Genomic DNA, 18,822 nt, shown 5'->3' on the forward strand with positions numbered 1-18,822 from the left:
TTAACGACCTACTCGGTTAGCGACGATGCGGAGTTACGACGGGCTTTATGACAGACGTTTAACGTAAATCTCCCGAAGTTACGACGTCGTGTACGATAATTATCGTACACGACGTCGTAATTAAGTTGGCTGAGGCAAATTTGTATGATGTTATAATTGAACTTGTACGGTGGATATTAGCTGTGAGGTAAAGTGTTCTGAAGCTTAGGTCTACATTACCATCCTGCAAGCTGCAAAAACTACCTGGGGTACAGTATATACCGGTAGTGGTAAATTTTTAGTTTCGACCATGGGCACAATATAGCAATAGAAAATTAATTATTAATTTTGTAAATTATAATGTATCAAAGTAATATGCAATTTTGTGAGCGGAAAAAAAAAAAGGGTGCTAAAACAAATTTCGTAAGTAACGAAGTCATGTCGGACGAATGGTACACCATGTTTGTTATGATAGATGCCGATGTCGAAGAAATAAAAGGATGATGAATTCGTCTAACCTACACTAAACTAACCTGACCTGTGTTTGATAAATCATTACCTGCAACTTAAATGTCATCCGGCTCGTCCTCGTTGTCGTCGTCGTGAGAGACGTTGGCAGACGACAAGATGGCGTCCCAATCCTATGCTACCGACTTCGTTCATTAGCATATTTTCTTGTAGCATGGTATTTTTTACTTTCATTTCCGCCCACAAAATTGCATATTACGTTGTTACATTTTAATTTACAAAATTAATAATTAATTTTCTATTGCTATATTGCGCCCATGGTCGAAACTAAAAAAATACCCCGGTATTCAATATGGAATGTCAGCATACACGGATTTGGTCATATACGGTAATTTCAGGAACCTAACCACCGTAAATAAACAGTAAAGCTTTAATGTACTGTATAAGAGGGAAAATACACGAAAATAAAGATACATGTATTGCTGGACATTGTACATACAGTACATGTACGTATATGTATACACTTTCGCTTAACGACCAATTCTGTTAACGACGGCGCGCTGGTCCCAATTGTCGTCGTTAAACGAGGAGTGGTTGTACTAATCACACTCATAAGACCAAGACTGGAGTACACTGTGACACTATGGACACCCAGTACAAAAAAAGAATATAAGGAAAATAGAAAGAATCCAAAAAGCAACAACAAAGATAGCCCCAGCACTTTCAAAACTGACATACGAGCAAAGGTTGTCTAAACTGGAACTACCAACCCTGGAACAAAGAAGAGAAAGAGGCGATCTATTGGCCATTTACAGAATCATGAAAGGCATGGAAATCCTTGACAGAGAAGTCTTATTAAAGTGGGATAGAAGAAAAACAAGGGGACATGAAAAGAAACTCATAAAGAATAGTTATGGATGAGATCTGGAGGGAAAAAAACAAAAAATCACAGAGAGTGGTGGATGTTAGGAACAAATTGGATGAAACAATAGTGTGTGCAAACACCATACAAGAATTTAACCCCTTCCATACGGTGCCGCACACGTAGGCGTCATGGGGAGCGAGTGTATTCACGAGGCTGCCATATCGGCGTCTTGATTATATTTATTGTAGTCGCCCCTCCATAATGACATTCTTTCTAATTCTTTTGTAATCGCATTTTCTATGGTTATCAAAATTCACGGGTGAAGAGAGAACGATCGATATAAGCGGTGACTATATTTTATGATGCGAGTATTATTACGACACGTCGTACGGCTGGCATTGGCTGCTGCCACCGAGATCTAAGTCCATGACGCCTACGTGTGCGGCACCGTATGGAAGGGGTTAAGAACAATTTAGATACTGTGAGATACAAAGATGGGTCACTACAAGCAAAGCTCCCCTTCCTGTATAATACAACTAGGTAAATACAAACAAGCCATCTCATCCTTCACCCTGACATCTGACATAATAAATACTTACCCACAGACCCAGACTACACATAGTCTGACCATTCATTAAATTCTATTTTTCCTACATTTTACATGCAACACTACACACCCTTCATAGGCAGCCAGACAAAGCATATTATCCATAACCTTAAACACTCATCCACCCTTGGTCCTGCCAACTAAGTAACATCCACCTAAAACACCTTAGACCACATGGCATACATATACTCACCAAAATTCAAACAACAACTATTCACACAACACCACATCATCTGAAACCATGGTAAAATCATCACAATCCCCAAACCTAACAAAGATCCAACAATCCCAGCATCATACCACCCAATCACATTTCTCTGCACCCCCTCCAAAGTCAGGGAATGCTTCATACTATAACTCATCACACCACATCCCTTGACATGGTTTTAGTCAATTACACTCCAACACTTCAGATATCTCACACAAAGAAATTTCAATGGCATCAATTCAAGTAAGACCGTACATAGAACACTTCTTACAATACTAGACATTAGTAAAGCTTTTGATGCCATATAAACAAAATAGTCGTAGAAACCTACAATTTACTAAGATCAATAAAGGTGGCTTTTAATTACTTGGATGAAGTAATGGTAAAAAAAATATTAGTCACACTGATAAGACCAAGATTGGAGTACGCTGCAACACTATGGACACCTAGTACAATAAAGAATAAAAAGAAATTAGAAAAAATCCAAAGAGCAATGACAAAAATGGACCCAACACTTTCAAAATTGATATACGAACAAAGATTGTCTAAACTGGAACTACCAACCCTGGAACAAAGGAGAGAAAGAGGTGACCTATTGACCATCTATAGAATTACAAAAGGCATGGAAGTCATTGACAGAGAAGACTTATTAAAGTGGGATAGAAGAAAAACAAGAGGAAATGAAAAGAAACTCAAAAAAGTATATAGAAGAGATCTGGAGAAAAGAAAAAAAAAGTTTTCCACAGAGAGTGGTGGATGTCTAGAACAAATTAGATGAAATAATAGTGTGTGCAAACACCATACAAGAATTTAAGGACAAACTAGATGCTGAGAGATACAAAGACGGGTCACTACAAGCATATCTCCATTTCCTGTAACATACAACTAGGTAAATACACATGCACAATAATGCCAAAAGATGGTTGGCCAATTATTTGGCAAGTAGAAATGCATATGTCATATAATGGCCAATTATTGTACACCAGAAACTTTAGAAATGCATGCCAACAACACAATATGCACTATATTTGTGGGAAAACCCTGTTCCAGCCACTGGCATTCCTCATAGAATCTGGACTGCTTAGCCAGACAGTCTAAGGAATGACAACAACTTATACAATATACCTATCTCTTGACTTGAAACACAATGAAATCTAATGAATTATAGAATATTAGTTTTAACTTAGAGAAACAGTGACCAAAAAAAAAAATGCTTACAGAAAGATGCTGTGTCCTTATTCTCAGTAAGCCTGCCAAAGAAAGGATGATCTGGGTAGCCTTGGATGACCCCAATAACTCTGGTAAATTTGTTCTCACCAGAAGAATAAGGATCCTTGTACTTAGTTCTACATTCCAGCCTTTTACTAAAAAGCCTCTTAGTATAGCCAATAGTCCTACAACACAGTCAAATGGCAATACAAGCAAGGCTTCCTCCAATTCACTGTCGGGAGAAAATATTATAATTTAAAATACAGGCAGGGGCCTTATGGTACATGCATGAACAACCTATAACAATATATAACTAGCCAAGGAAAACAAAATCTCAATATATACCAAAAACATATGAATAGGGGGGGAAATCTTTACTTAAAATCAAAGAAAACATACATGTGTGCACATACCAAGGTCTTTTTCCTTCTTACCAAGGAGGTAGCCAAAGTCAAAAGGCATAATTCCACTCGCACCCATTCCAACCCCATTCGCTACCCCTCTCTCCCTCCCTCCCTCTCATCTTGGCTCCTCTTGGATGACAGGTCATACCTGCATCTCCCCCATTGCCCTGGGTCAGAAGCAATGCAGCAAGGCACAGCACATCTACAGCAAGGCCACTTCATTAAATCGGTGAACACCCCTCTCCCCAATCTCCTCATGTAGTACCACTGAAGACTGGGGTAAATCCCTTTGGGCTGTGTCAAAATATCCTTCACACATAACCACTCCCTAACCCCCTGCCTACACCCACCACCCTCCCTTCCATGCATCACAGTATCTCCACTCACTCTATCTTCTGTCCTCTCCCTTCCTTCCCCAACAGGCATCCCCCTCTTGCTCAATGCCCCTTTTATCCCATCCATCTCATCCTCGGTATTTTCAAAAAATAGGAGGAGGAGGAAGAGGAGGAGCAGAAGAAGGAGCAGAAGAAGGAGAAGAAGAAGAAGGAGGAGGAGGAGGAGGAGGAGAAGAAGAAGAAGAAGAAGAAGAAGAAGAAGAAGAAGAAGAAGAAGAAGAAGAAGAAGAAGAAGAAGAAGAAGAAGAAGAAGAAGAAGAAGAAGAAGAAGGAAAAAAAAAAAAAAAAAAAAAAAAAAAAATGTACTAAGGTACTGCATGGTAACATGTAGCCAATGCTTTAGGGCCTGTTTTGGGTTACCTCAATCCTGTCATATTCCTCCTACTCTAGATCCATACAAGCCCCAAGACATCCTTACATTTTGCCAAAAATTTCTCACAAATCTACTTTACAGTGAAAGCTTAATCCAAACATTCTCTTCCTTTCCTAAATTCACACAGTTCTTCCCCAATAATTTCCTGTTCCCCTCCTAATCCTATCAACATCTTCCCATATTCTTTACCAACTACACTTAATAAATTGTTCCCTCTAAAGATATAATATTCATATTTGTCCCCTTTTCCTTTGTAAAGTACACATATATAAGCACCCTATCCAGTCCTCTGGCATACTCCTCTCCTTTAGGCACACATTAAACCTATTTCATATCGGCCATCTATACCTTACAACTATTAGTTTTACATGAAAAGCCTTTTTGGTTCTGAGAGAATTGAAATTAGAGTTATTGTGATTCCCATTGAAATTGATCATCACTGAATGGCTTCCTAACACCACTGGCATCAATTGTTGTGTGCTGAAACTTTCTAAACTGGCTCATTACCCACTGCCAGTGGCATAGCAAAGGGGGGGTGGGAGAAGCATGTGCCAGGGGGCAGAATGTTGATGAAAAAAAAAAAAAAAATCTTAAATTTCATACCAAAATGAGTTTTTAAGGTTGTAATATGGTACTGTTTTTAAACAGATTTTTCAACTGTAGCATCAGGACCATGTCTAAAGCAAATTTTCTTAGCCTATGAATGTTTTCCCTACATTTGCTTTAGATGCTATTCTAGCTTTCAGCAATTTTGTCAGCTATTTTAAAATAAATTAAAATATGACATAACAATGATGTGAATTTACGTAAATACGAGTGCCGGTAAAACCCGAAACCAGTAAGATATACATACATACATATACCAAGGCTTTTTCCCCCTTACAAGGGAGGTAGCTAAAAAGGAAAAGGCATAAAATCATTCCCACCCATTTCATCCCTGAATACAATCCACACCCCTCCACACCTCCCTCTCATCTTAGCACCTCCCGGATGACAGGTCATCCCAGCACCTTGTCCACTGCCCTGGGTCAGAAGCAGTGTCGCAAGACACAGCACATCCACAGCAAGGCCGCTTCATTAAATCAGCGACCCCCCTCTCCGTCCCCCCATGCATAAAAGGAGAAGACGGGGAGAAATCCCTTTTTGCTGTGTCAAATTTTGCTCACACATACTACCTCACCCCCCATCCCCCTGCCCATTCCACCTCATGCAATCACAACATCATCCATATACAACCATTCTCCATTCACCCCTGTCTTCTGTCCTCTCCCATCCTTCCTCAACAGACATTCCCCTCTTCCCCAAAGCCCCTTCACCCCATCCATCCATCTCATCCTAGGACATCCCCTCATGTTCACTCCCTCCACATCTGCCTTCCATACCTCTTTTACCAGTCTTTCCTCACTCATTCTTTCCATGTGTCCAAACCATCCTAATACTCTTTCATCAACCCTATCTCCCAACTCCCTTTCCACCCCTGTTCTCCTCCTCACCTCCTCATTTCTCACTCTATCTAGCCTAGTAACCCCCATCATACTTCTCAGACACCTCATCTCAAACACATATTAACTCTTTCTCTCTTCCTCTCTTATGTTCCATGTTTCTGCCCCATACAGTGCTGTTGGCACAATCACTCCTTCATACAGTCTCCTCTTAGCATCCATTCCCAAATGTCTATTCCTCATTACACTTTTTAATCCACCAAGGCATTTACTCGCTTCTCTCAATCTACATTCTACCTCCACCTTCACTCCACCTTTTCCTGCCACATTTGCACCCAAGTATCTAAAACTATCCACTTCCTCCAGTCACTCTCCCTTAATGCTCACCTCCAGTCTACTGACACTTTCACCCCTTGTACATCTCATCACCTTACTTTTACCCACATTTATCTTCAGCTTTCTTCTATCACACACTTTATTTTATTGATATAAAATGGCACAAAATTAACTAAAAATATCTAGCAAATTAATATTTGTGTTGGTCTATGGTGGCAGCCATGTTGTAGGATCAATGGCTAGGCAAATTTTATATTCCTAGGTTTTAAACAAAATTCCTAGGTTAGGAAAAAATCCTACACTATGAATTTTTACTTTAGACAGGCCACATTTTTATATCCAATGAAGATAAATATCTTAAGTTAAGTATTCCTGCTTTATATCAAAGAATTATTTTACCCCCCCCAATGGGGGTGGGGGGGTCTTACACCCACCCTGGGCAGCAAAAACAGTTGCTACGCCACTACCCACTGCCATTATGTATCTGGCACTTTGCACAATTTGAGCTTCTTTGAGCAATTCATATTGTCATAATAAATACAATATTTTCTTAATATTATGTTATGTAAAGTGGAAAGGGCAAATTCTTACCTGGATTTGACCTTCTGAAGAACTTCAAGAACAAACTTCAGAGGGTCACTGGTCTTATACACATATACCATTAGTTCATGTGGTTTGACATCTGGTCCTGAATTAACCTGATCTTCATAAATCCTCAGTGCTTCCAGTATCATGTCAGCCTATGAGTTATTGGAAAGAAAAAATAAATAAATAAATAAATAAAATAACATAAAATCTATATCTCTTCCATTTTCCTTTCCCATTACCATAATGGGTGGGATGAGGAAGCAAAGAAGGTTATAGAAGATAAGGGAGCTTTCATATATTGGTTACAAAATAGGATGAGAGAATCATATGAGAGGTACAAAGAAGAGAAGTAAAGCATAAGATAAAGGAGGCAAAGAGGAGAGCAGATGTGAAATGGGGTAAGAGTATGACAGAAAACTTTGAAAGTAATAAAAAAATGTTTTGGAAAGAAATTAAGAAAGGAAAAGGCGAATCAAGTAGAGAAGAAAAGGTAAAAGGTGCAAATGGAAAGATGATAATGGAAGAGATGGCAGTAAGAGGAAGATGGGGAAAGTATTTTAGTGAGTTGCTCATAGGATACTGGAAGCACTGAGGATTTATGAAGATCAGGATAGGGAGGGGAAGGTAGTTGCAGTGGGAAGCACTAAGAAAATGAGAGTGATGAGTGAGGAAAATGGAGGAGAAATAAGGAAAGATGAAGTGAAGGCAACTGTTATGATGATGAGAGTAGGTAAGGCACCTGGGTTGGATGGGTGTCATGCAGAATGTCTAAAAAGAGGAGGTACAGTGAAGGTGGACTGGCTGGTGAGATTATTTAATGTTTGTTTAAGAGAGGGTAGAGTGCCAGAGGACTGGAGGAGTGCCTGCATAGTTCCACTTTACAAGGGAAAAAAGGATAAGTGTGAGTGTAGTAGTTTCAGAGGGATCAGCTTGTTGAGTGTAGTTGGGAAGGCTTATGGGAGGGTCTTGAGAGGATTAGGAGAGGAACAGAGGGAGTAACTGATGAGGAACAGTGTGGGTTTAGGACAGATAGGAGTTGCGTGGATCAGATTTTTGTAGTAAGACAGATATGTGAGAAAGCTTTAGGAAAAGGTAAGGATGTTTTTTGGGGGCTTTTATGAATTTGGAAAAAGCTTAGGACTGGGTAGATAGGAAGGCACTGTGGGAGATATTGCAGATATATGGGATGGGAGGAAAGCTGTTGAGAGCAGTCAACAGTTTTTACGAGAGTAGTAGAGCTAGAAATAGGGAAGGATGAAGTGAAAGCAGCTGTTAAGATGATGAGAGCAGGTAAGGCACCTGGGTTGGATGGATGCCATGCAGAATGTCTGAAGAAAGGAAGTACAGTTATGGTGGACTGGCTGGTGAGGTTATTTAATGTTTGTTTAAGAGAGGGTAGAGTCCCGGCGGACTGGAGGAGTGCCTGTATAGTTCCGCTTTACAAAGGAAAGGGGGACAAGTGTGAGTGTAGTAGTTACAGAGGGATCAGCTTGTTCAGTGTAGTTGGGAGGGCTTATGGGAGGGTCTTGATTGAACATAAGAACATAAGAATAAAGGAGACTGCAAGAGACCATAAAGCCTACACTAGGCAGCTCCGTATCCATCACCACCTGTCATCCCCATCCATAAAGTTGTCTAATCGTTTTTTAAAACAACTGATAGTTTCAGCACTTACTACATGGTTACTAAGTTTATTGAAAGGATTAGGAGAGGAATAGAGGGAGTTATTGGTGAGGAACAGTGTAGTTTTAGGACAGGTAGGGGATGTGTAGATCAGATTTTTGTGGTAAGACAGATATGTGAGAAAGCTATAGGAAAAGGTAAAGATGTTTTTTGGGCTTTTATGGATCTGGAAAAGGCTTATGACAGGGTAGACAGGAAGGCACTGTGGGAGGTACTGCAGATATATGGGATAGGAGGAAAGCTGTTAAGAGCAGTCAAGAGTTTTTATGAGAGTAGTAGAGCTTGCGTCAGGATTAGAAATGGAGAGAGTGAATGGTTTGAGGTAAAGGTGGGACTTTGTCAGGGGTGTGTTATGTGCCCTGGCTGTTCAATCTTTACATGGATGGGGTGGTGCGAGAGGTGAATGCAAGGGTAGTGGGTCAGGGGTTGGAGATGATTAAAGAAAATGGAGAAAAGTGGGAGATGAGCCAGCTGTTGTTTGCTGACGACACTGCGCTTGTAGCAGGATCAGAGGAGGGATTGAAGAAGTTAGTGACAGAGTTTGAGAAGGTGTGTGAAAGAAGGAAGCTGAAGATAAATGTGGACAAAAGTAAGGTGATGAGATGTACAAGGGGAGAGTGACAGTAGGCTGGAAGTGAGCATTAAGGGTGAGAAACTGGAGGAAGTGGATAGTTTTAGATACTTGGGTGCGAATGTGACAGGAAAGGGAGGAGTGGGGGTGGAGGTAGAATGTAGATTGAGAGAAGCGAGTAAATGCCTTGGTGGATTAAAAAGTGTAATGAGAAATAGACATCTGGGAATGGATGCTAAGGGGAGGTTATATAAAGGAGTGATTGTGCCAACAGCAATGTACAGGGCAGAAACATGGAACATGAGAGAGGAAGAGAGAAGGAGTTTGAATGTGTTTGAGATGAAATGGCTGAGAAGTATGATAGAGTGAGAAATGAGGAGGTGAGGATGAGAATGGGTGTGGAAAGGGAGTTGGGAGATAGGGTGGATGAAAGAGTATTAGGATGGTTTGGACACATGGAAAGAATGATTGAAGAAAGATTAGTAAAAGAGGTGTGGAAGGCGGAAGTGGAAGGAGTGAATATGAGGGGGCGTCCTAGGATGAATTGGATGGATGGGGTGAAAGGGGCTTTACAAAAAAGAGGAATGTCTGTAGAGGAAGGTCAGGAGAGGACAGAAGATAGGGGTGAATGGAGAAGGGTTGTGTATAGATGAGGCTGTGATGCATGAGGTGGAGTGGGTGGGGGATGGGGGTGAGGAAGTATGTATGAGAAAAAATTTGACGCAGCCCAAAGGGATTTCTCCCCGTCTTCTCCTTTTCTGCATGAGGGGATGGAGAGGGGGGTCGCCGAATTTATGAAGCGGCCTTGCTGTGGATGTGCTGTGTCTTGCGACACTGCTTCTGACCCAGGGCAGTGGACAGGATGCAGGGATGACCCGTCATCAAGGAGGTGCCAAGATAGGAGGGAGGGAGGAGGGTGGAGGGGAGTGGAATATATGGGAAATGAAATGGGTGGGAGTGATTTCTATGCCTTTTTCTTTTTGGCTACCCCCTGTGTAAGGGGGAAAAAGCCTTTGGTATATGTATGTATGTAGTAGAGCTAGTGTTAGAATCAGAAATAAAGAGAGTGAGTGGTTTGAGGTAAAGGTGGGACTTCACCCACAATGTATTATGTTGCCTTGGCTGTTCAATTTATAGATGGATGGGGTGGTGCAAGAGGTAAATACAAGGGTAGTGGGCTGGGGATTGGAGACGGTTAAAAAAAAATGGGGAAAAGAGGAAGATAAGCCAGTTGTTGTTTGCTGATGACACTGCACTTGTAGCAGGATCAGAGGAGGGATTGAGGAAGTTAGTGACAGAGTTGGGGAAGGTGTGCAAAAGAATGATGTTGAAGATAAATGTGGGTAAAAAGTGATGAGATGTACAAGCGGAGAAAGTGGCAGCAGACTGGAAATGAGTATTAAGGGATAGAGACTGGAGGAAGTGGATGGTTTTAGATACTTGGATGTGAATGTGGCAAGAAAGGGAGGAGTGGGGGTGAAGGTAGAATATAGATTGAGAGAAGCGAGTAAAAGCCTTGGGGGATTAAAATAGACATTTGGGAAAGGATGCTACGAGGAGATTGTATGAAGGAGTGATTGTACCAACAGCACTGTATGAGGCAGAAACATGGAACATAAGAGAGGAAGAGAGAAGGAGTTTGAATGTGTCTGAGAGGAGGTGTCTGAGAAGTATGATAGGGGTTACTAGGCTGGATTGAGTGAGAATTGAGGAGGTGAGGAGGAGAATGGGGGTGGAAAGGGAGTTGGGAGATATTGTTGATGAAAGAGTATTAGGATGGTTAGTTCACATGGAAAGAATGAATGAAGAAAAATTAGTAAAAGAGATGTGGAAGGCAGAGGTGGAAGGAGTTAACAGAAGGGGGCAACCTAGGATGAGATGGATGGATGGGGTAAAAGGGGCATTGGGAAAGAGGGAAATGTCTCTTGAGGAAGAACAGGAGAGGATAGAAGATAGGGGTAAATGGAGAAGGGTTGTGTATGGACGATGCTGTGATGCATGAGGGGGAGTGGGTGGGGGGTGAGAGAGTATGTGTGAGAAATAAATTGATGCAACCCAAAAGGATTTCTCCCTGTCTTCTCCTTTTCTATATGAGGGGATGGAGAGGGGGGGGGTCGCCGAATTAATGAAGTGGCCTTGCTGTGGATGTGCTGCATCTTGCGACATTGCTTCTGACCCAAGGCAGTGGACAAGATGCAGGAATGACCCGTCATCCAGGAGGTGCCAAGATAAGAGGGAGGGTAGAGGGGAGTGGAGTATGTAGGGGATGGAATGGGTGGGAGTGGTTTCTATGCCTTTGTTTTTTGGCTACCTCCTTTATAAGGGGGAAAAAAGCCTTTGGTATATGTATGTGTGTATGTAAGGGAGGCCTTGTCAAATGCAGTTTGCACGAGTTGTTTGTGCAGTGATTAGTACCTTCTGCTGATCAGAACCTGTGCTTGTTACTGTTTTCAATATGTTTAGTTTCTTAATTTCACTGTCAGGTCTTTGATGTATCAAAAGTGAGGCCTAGTATTTCAGATTTTATGTCAAGTGGCCATTTAATTGGACAATTGGATGCTTCCTCAATTCATGGTTGTCAGAGGTAGTGTTATCAATTATTTCTAACAGGATACTGACATTCTGTTTTGTCTTAGCCAAAGTTCTAGGTCACTTGTGAATAGTTAAATAGCATTGGTGATGGTACTGCTCCTTGGGGACTCCATTGTACCATTTTCTGATCTCCAAAATATGGTATTCTGTAACACTCTGCACTCTTTGCCAGCCAGGTGTCAGGTGACTGAAATATTCTCCACCTTTATCCACCCATAGTATGTTCACTTTCCACTTTTACACTCACCCATTTCCAACCAGAAATGTGGTTTCCTCTCTCAATAAACAACAAGGTAAATACATAAAACACTAACTTCAGGAATTCCACTCTCTCCCTCTCATCTAAGCCCTGAAAAAAAAAAAAAAATCTAATTTCTTCAAATTCCATCTTAACTTCCCTGTCTGAACTATTTTTCCTAACTCACCGCTTTTTCTGTCCTAAAAGTTGTGAGCATTGGCCTAACTGCTGTTGCTCCTTCTTCTCCTGCAACCACAGGTCTCTGAGTTGCTAGACCCTCCTCTTCCTCCTGTTGTCTTTCCTGTTCTCGTTCTTCTTCCAAAATAAGTGGTTCTTGTGTTCTTTCCCAAAGTCTTATTGAACAATTATGGCCACAGCTTACAACCCAAGCACCTTTTGGACAAACTGCCAAACACCTGGGAAGTACAATTTTAAATTTAGATAAAGAGGGTAAATTAATTTTTTTTCATTATAAGTGTACTGATGGACTCTTCCTTCTTACATGTCATCAATGGCCAAGTCATAAAAGCACACAACCACCACAAAAAAAAAAAAAAAAAAAAAAAATATATATATATATATATGTACACACACACATATATATATACAGTTTTTATCCTCTGCAAAATTACCGACAATGGCTATGAATACTGTCCAACTCACTCATAGCCAACCAAACTCGATCAAGGACGGTTTTTGCTGAAATGCACAATTTTATAATAATAATAATAATAAAAAAGCATATGATTGCATTATTTGACCTTCCAACTACTCCAACTATTGGCTCTTCTCTTACTTTAGCATTGAGATCCTCCAACACCACTACATTCACATTCCTCCCTAAACTTTCTATACAATCTTTTAAACAATTATAGTAAGCTTCTCTTTCCTATTCACTTTCCTCACAAAAACCCACACCTTTTCTCTATTCCACTTTTGCCCTCATTACCCTTGAAGACACTTCCTTCCACTCCACCATTTGCAGGCACTTGCCCCCCTCAGAGCTACTCCTGCTCTACTTTGCCCCCCCAACTCAACACCCTCTTCCCACCACACTCTCAACCTCAAACTTACCCCTATCCTTCTAGTTAGTTTCATATCTATCTTCCTTCTCATAAACTGCTAATCTCTTCCTTTTATTCTCAACTATGCGACAACCAGATACATTTAATGGCCCAATGAACAGAATTCTGGCTGAAGTCCTCCCAGACCCTCTTATGCCTTAATTTTTCATTGGAAGAACATACAGATAGCAGGATTTCTAGTTCCATCACTCCATCCCACTTTATCACCTTTCACAACATGCATGCAAACACAATGGCAGAATTCTTTTCCCCCACAATAGGGGGATCCAGAAGTGATGAAGTCATAGATATGGTGACAGATTTAAAGGAATAGCATAAAGGAGGGATACATATATATGTATGTATGTATGTAGGTATAAAGGAGGGACAGCTGGGGTACCAAGTACCATCATTCCTCTTTGAGTAGAGATCTCTAACACAGATTAATGATGTGTGGCTCTGGTCCATAGGGGCACCCCAAAACAGTCCCTAAATAATTGGCTACATGTTACCATCCAATCAATATCCCACTACTGGGTAGACATACATACATATACCAAGGCTTTTTCCCCCATTACCAGGGAGGTGGCCAAAAAGAAAAAGGCATAAAATCATTCCCACCCATTCCATCCCTGAATACACTCCACACCCCTCCACCCTCCCTCCCATCTGAGCACCTCCTGGATGACGGGTCATCCCTGCACCTTGTCCACTGCCCTGGGTCAGAAACAGCACATCCACAGCAAGGACGCTTCATTAAATCGGCGACCCCCCCTCTCCGTCCCCCCATTGCATAAAAGAAGAGGATGGGGAGAAATCCCTTCGGGCTGCGTCAAAATTTGCTCACACATACTACCTCACCCCCCACCTCATGGAATCACATCATCCATATACAACCATTCTCCATTCACTCCTGTCTTCTGTCCTCTCCCATCCTTCCTCAACAGACATTCCCCTCTTCCCCAAAGCCCCCTTCACCCCATCCATCCACCTCATCCTAGGACGTCCCCTCATGTTCACTCCCTCCACATCTGCCTTCCATACCTCTTTTACTAGTCTTTCTTCACTCATTCTTTCCATGTGTCCAAACCATCCTAATATTCTTTCATCAACCCTATCTCCCAGCTCCTTTTCCACCCCTGTTCTCCTCCTCACCTCCTCATTTCTCACTCTATCTAGCCTAGTAACCCCCATCATACTTCTCAGACACCTCATCTCAAACACATTCAAACTCCTTCTCTCTTCTCTTATGTTCCATGTTTCTGCCCCATACAGTGCTGTTGGGACAATCACTCCTTCATACAGTCTCCTGTAGACAAAATAGGTAAAGACATACATAAACTAAACTTCATACAATGATCAGTTGTGTCACTCATTACCTGACAATCCCTCTATGACCCTGTAAAGTCAGGATACGCTCAAAATTGTCTCCATCCCACTGCTTGACAGTTCCATCATGTCCACAAGAGAAAAACTGATGAGTCTTGGGAACAAAACGCACATCTGTCACTCCCCCCTGATGAGCATTCTTAAAAAGTCTGGCAGAGAGAAATAATTCATATTAAACATGCTACAATTTTTCTTTTTCAAGTAGTAATGTCATGTATGTGAACTACTTCTAAGAACCCTTAAAATATTATAACTTCACCTTCTCTGGTCTCCAAAGTCCGTCCCAAAGATACGAATACAAGAATCCTTACTTCCCGTCACAATCATTGTAGAATCACAAGTAAAGTCCATGCAGGTTGCTGGCATACTTTTACCATACAATTCATGGCAGAGCTGAAAATGAATACATAAACAGAAAAGTTGTAATATTGAGACTCCACAACAAAATCAAAGGTACGAAGAGGAAAGTTATTTTGGTTTTCCAGCTTTGCATGAGATGATAGAAGACTGAGTGAAATTATAGAATTAGAAAGGGAGATGAGTTATAAAAATATTTCATGGAAGCAAGAGATTATGGAGTTAAACAAAGAAATTATAGGTCTAAAGAGTGAATACCTTGCAATGTATAAAGAGGTAAGTGAATTAAAAAAAAGAAAATGCAGAAATAGAGGTAAGTGACTTAAAAAAAAGGAACTAATCAAAGTAAAAAATGAAAAAGAAAGGATAAAAAATTAAGATAGTAATGCACGGATGACTGGAAAGCATCAGAATATTGAAAGAGAGTGACCTGCATCATCATGATTTGTGCCGGATTCAAAAATTCAGAAATCTTAGCAGCAGCTCAGTGCTCCTTGAATCCCATGAAGACTGTGAGATGTAAGCTAGAGAATCGAGACGGAGATGTGGGAGGATCATAGCAGATGTTCTGACTCTGTCTGTATAACGAAATTCATCTAGAAGCTGCAAAAATAGGTACAGCAAGATTCGGGCATGGCAATGTGGACCTTGATGAGAGAGATGGACATCAGAGTGGTGACCAGTGAGTTTCTTATTAGATGAGTCTTTTTTTTCTGAAGGGGCTTGTGTCTAAATCTTACTATGAGAATGTTAACAGAGGAGCTAATGGTCATGGCTACTTAGGGAGCACAGGTCTCCTGCAGGAGACCTAAGGCAAGAGCCTGATTGTGAAACACAATCTAACATTTCATATACAAAATTAGACTGCTTATCTTACTATTCACCCCTGACTAAAATAAAAGTAAAGGTTACCTTTAGAGTATCCATGAAGTATAGAGTTTCTTTTAGGTCTAAAGTGGCCACAGCTACAAATTTTCCATTGTTGGAGCACCGTACACACGTCACCTGATCAGCCACCTATGATAACAAAAGAAGAAAAAATAAATAAAAACAAATAAATAATAATAATACATGCATACATATACCAAGGGCTTTTTCCCCCTTACAAGGAAGGTTGCCAAAGTCAAAAGCATGAATCCACTCCCACCCATTTCATCCCAAAATCCTCCACTCCCATTCAACACCCCTCCCTCCTTTTTTTCTTGGCTCTTTCTGGATGACAGGTCATCCCTGCATCTTGTCCACTGCCCTGGGTCAGAAGCAAAGCAACAACACAGCATATCCACAGCAAGGCTGCTTCATAATAATACATATACCAAGGGCTATTTCCCCTTACAAGGGAGGTAGCCAAAATCAAAGGCATAAAATCAACTCCCTCCCATTTCACACCCACATACTCCACTCCCATTCACCAACCCTCCCTCCCTATTATCTTGGCTCCTCCTGGATGATGAGTCATCCCTGCATCTTGTCCACTGCCCTGGTTTAGAAGCACTGCAGCAAGACAGCACATCCACAGCAAGAATGCTTCATTAAATCGGTGACCCCCCTGTCCCCTCATGCAGAAAAAGAGAAAACAGGGAGAAATCCCTTTGGGCTGCATCAAAATAACATTCACACATACTCCCCCACCCCCTTTATGCCACCCACCCCATTCCGTGCATCACAGCATCATCCATACACAACCATTCTTCACTCACCACCTATCTTTTGTCTTCTCCCTTCCTTCCTCAACAGATATTCCCCTCTTCCCTAATGCCCCTTTTACCCCATCCATCCATCTCATCCTTGGTTGCCTCCCATATTCACTTCCTCCACCTCTGCCTTCCACACCTCTTTTACTAATCTTTCTTCGCTCATTCTTTCCATGTGCCCAAACCACTCCCAATACTCTTTCATCAACTCTATCTCCCAACTCCCTTTTCACCTCCGCTCCTCTCCTCACCTCCTCATTTCTCACTCTATCCAGCCTAGTAACCCTTAACATCCTTCTCAGGCACCTCATCTCATACACATTTAACCTCTTCACTCCAGGGCACATCGCACGTCTGGCAGCATTAGCTGCCCGACATGCGATGTTGCGTCATAATAATCGCATTATAAAAAATAAAGTCAGTGCTCAATCGTTCGTTCTCTTCCACCCGTGTATTTTGATAACCATAGAAAATTGATGAAGCCAGTTTAGAGAGAATGGAAATTACGTAGGTACGAATACAATAAATATAATCAAGATGCCGACGTCGGCATCATCGAGTACCCACTTGCTCCTCATGCCACCTACGTAGGCGTCACCGTATGGAAGTGGTTAAACTCTTCCTCTCTTATGTTCCATGTTTTCTGCTCCATACAGTGCTGTCAGCACAATCACTCCTTCATATAATCTCCTCTTAGCATCCATTCCCAAATGTCTGTTTCTCATTAAACTTTTTAATCCCCCAAGACATTTACTTGCTTCTCTAAATCTACACTCTGCCTCCACCCCCACTCCTCCCTTCCCTGCAACATTTACACCCAAATATCTAAAGCTATCCACTTCCTCCAGTCTCTCTCCCTTAATATTCACTTCCAGTCTGCTGGCACTTTCTCCCCTTGTACATCTCATCACCTTACTTTTACCCACATTTATCTTCAACTTCCTCTTTTTGCACACCTTCCCAAATTCTATCACTAACATCCTTAATCCCTCTGATCCTGGATGGGATAAAAGGGGCATTAGGAAAGAGGGGAATGTCTGTTGAGGAAGGACAGGAGAGAACAGAAGATGGAGGTGAGTGGAGAATAGTTGTGTATGGATGATACTATGATGCATGGAAGGGAGTGGGTGGAGGTGGAGGGGATTGGGAAATATGTATGAATGATATTTTGACAGCACAAAGGGATTTCTCCCCATCTTCTCTTTTTCTGCATTAGGGGATGGAGAGGAGGGGTCCCTGAATAAATTGAGCGGCCTTGCTGTGAATATGCTGTTTTTCTACATTGCTTCTGACCCAGAGCAGTGGGCGAGATGCAGGGATGATCCGTCATCCAGGAGGAGCCAAGATAAGAGGGATGGAAAGGGATGAATGGGAGTGAAGTATGTGGGGATGGAATGAGTGGGAGTCAATTTTATGCCTTTGTTTTTTTGGCTACCTCCCTTGTAAGGGGCAAAAAGCCATTGGTATATGCATATGTATGTATGCATTATTATTATTAAATGGGGTAAGAGTATGACAAAATTTTGAAAGTAATAAAAAGATGTTTTGGAAAGAAATTAAGAGAGGAAGGGGAGGTGAATCAAGTAGAGAAGAAAAGGTAAAAGGTGCAGCTGGAGAGATAATAATGGAAGAGACGTCAGTAAGAGGAAGATGGGCAGAGTATTTCAGGAAGTGGCTAAATGTGGAATAGGATGGGGAGGGAAAGGTAGTTGCAGTGGGAAGCCCTGAGAAGTAAGGCACCTGGGTTAGATGGGACTCATATGGAGTGTCCAAAAAAGGGAGGTACAGTGATTGTGGACTGGCTGGTGAGGTTTTTAATGTTTATCTAAAAGAAGGTTGAGTGCTGGAGGACTGCCTGTATAGTTCCACTTTACAAGAAAAAAGGGGCAAGTGTGAGTGTAGTAGTTTCAGAGGGATTAGCTTGTTAAGTGTAGTTGGGAAGGCTTATGGGAGGGTTTTGACTGACAGGATTTGAAGAGGAACAGAAGGAGTAATTGATGAGGAACAGTGTGAGTTTAGGACAGGTAGAGGTTGCATAGATCAGATTTTTGTGGTAAGACAGATATGTGAGAAAGCTATAAGAAAAGGAAAGGATGTTTTTTGGGCTTTTATGGATCTGGAAAAGGCTTATGACAGGATAGACATGAAGGCACTGTGGGAGGTATTGCAGATATATGGGACCCCACGGAGCACCACTCGCTCATGGCAGTGGCAGAAGTAGAAGAGGTGGAACACTCTTTGGGCTGTGGGGAGGATTCACTCTTCTCACAGATCGCACTCTTGAGAAGACGAATTTCCTCATCACACTTCCTGAGACGGTCCTCCAGGTTCACACAACCTTCACATGCCATTTTGCTCCT

General features: G+C 41.6%; 1 protein-coding gene across 1 annotated transcript in view; it reads right to left on the minus strand.

Annotated features, from left to right (window-relative positions):
- LOC143038870 (WD repeat-containing protein 3) overlaps window positions 1-18,822 on the minus strand; it is a 100,427-nt gene that overhangs the window by 4,777 nt on the left and 76,828 nt on the right. Inside the window, exons 13-18 of the mRNA XM_076208522.1 lie at window positions 15,681-15,785; window positions 14,671-14,804; window positions 14,402-14,560; window positions 12,146-12,374; window positions 6,878-7,026; window positions 3,346-3,568 (exon numbers count right to left, since the gene is read on the minus strand). Of these exons, the coding sequence (XP_076064637.1) occupies window positions 3,346-3,568; window positions 6,878-7,026; window positions 12,146-12,374; window positions 14,402-14,560; window positions 14,671-14,804; window positions 15,681-15,785 (999 nt within the window). The remainder of the gene's footprint in view (window positions 1-3,345; window positions 3,569-6,877; window positions 7,027-12,145; window positions 12,375-14,401; window positions 14,561-14,670; window positions 14,805-15,680; window positions 15,786-18,822) is intronic.

This window comes from Oratosquilla oratoria, chromosome 25, assembly GCF_046742065.1.
Source record: "Oratosquilla oratoria isolate Oo_2021 chromosome 25, ASM4674206v1, whole genome shotgun sequence".
NCBI lineage: Eukaryota > Metazoa > Arthropoda > Malacostraca > Stomatopoda > Squillidae > Oratosquilla > Oratosquilla oratoria.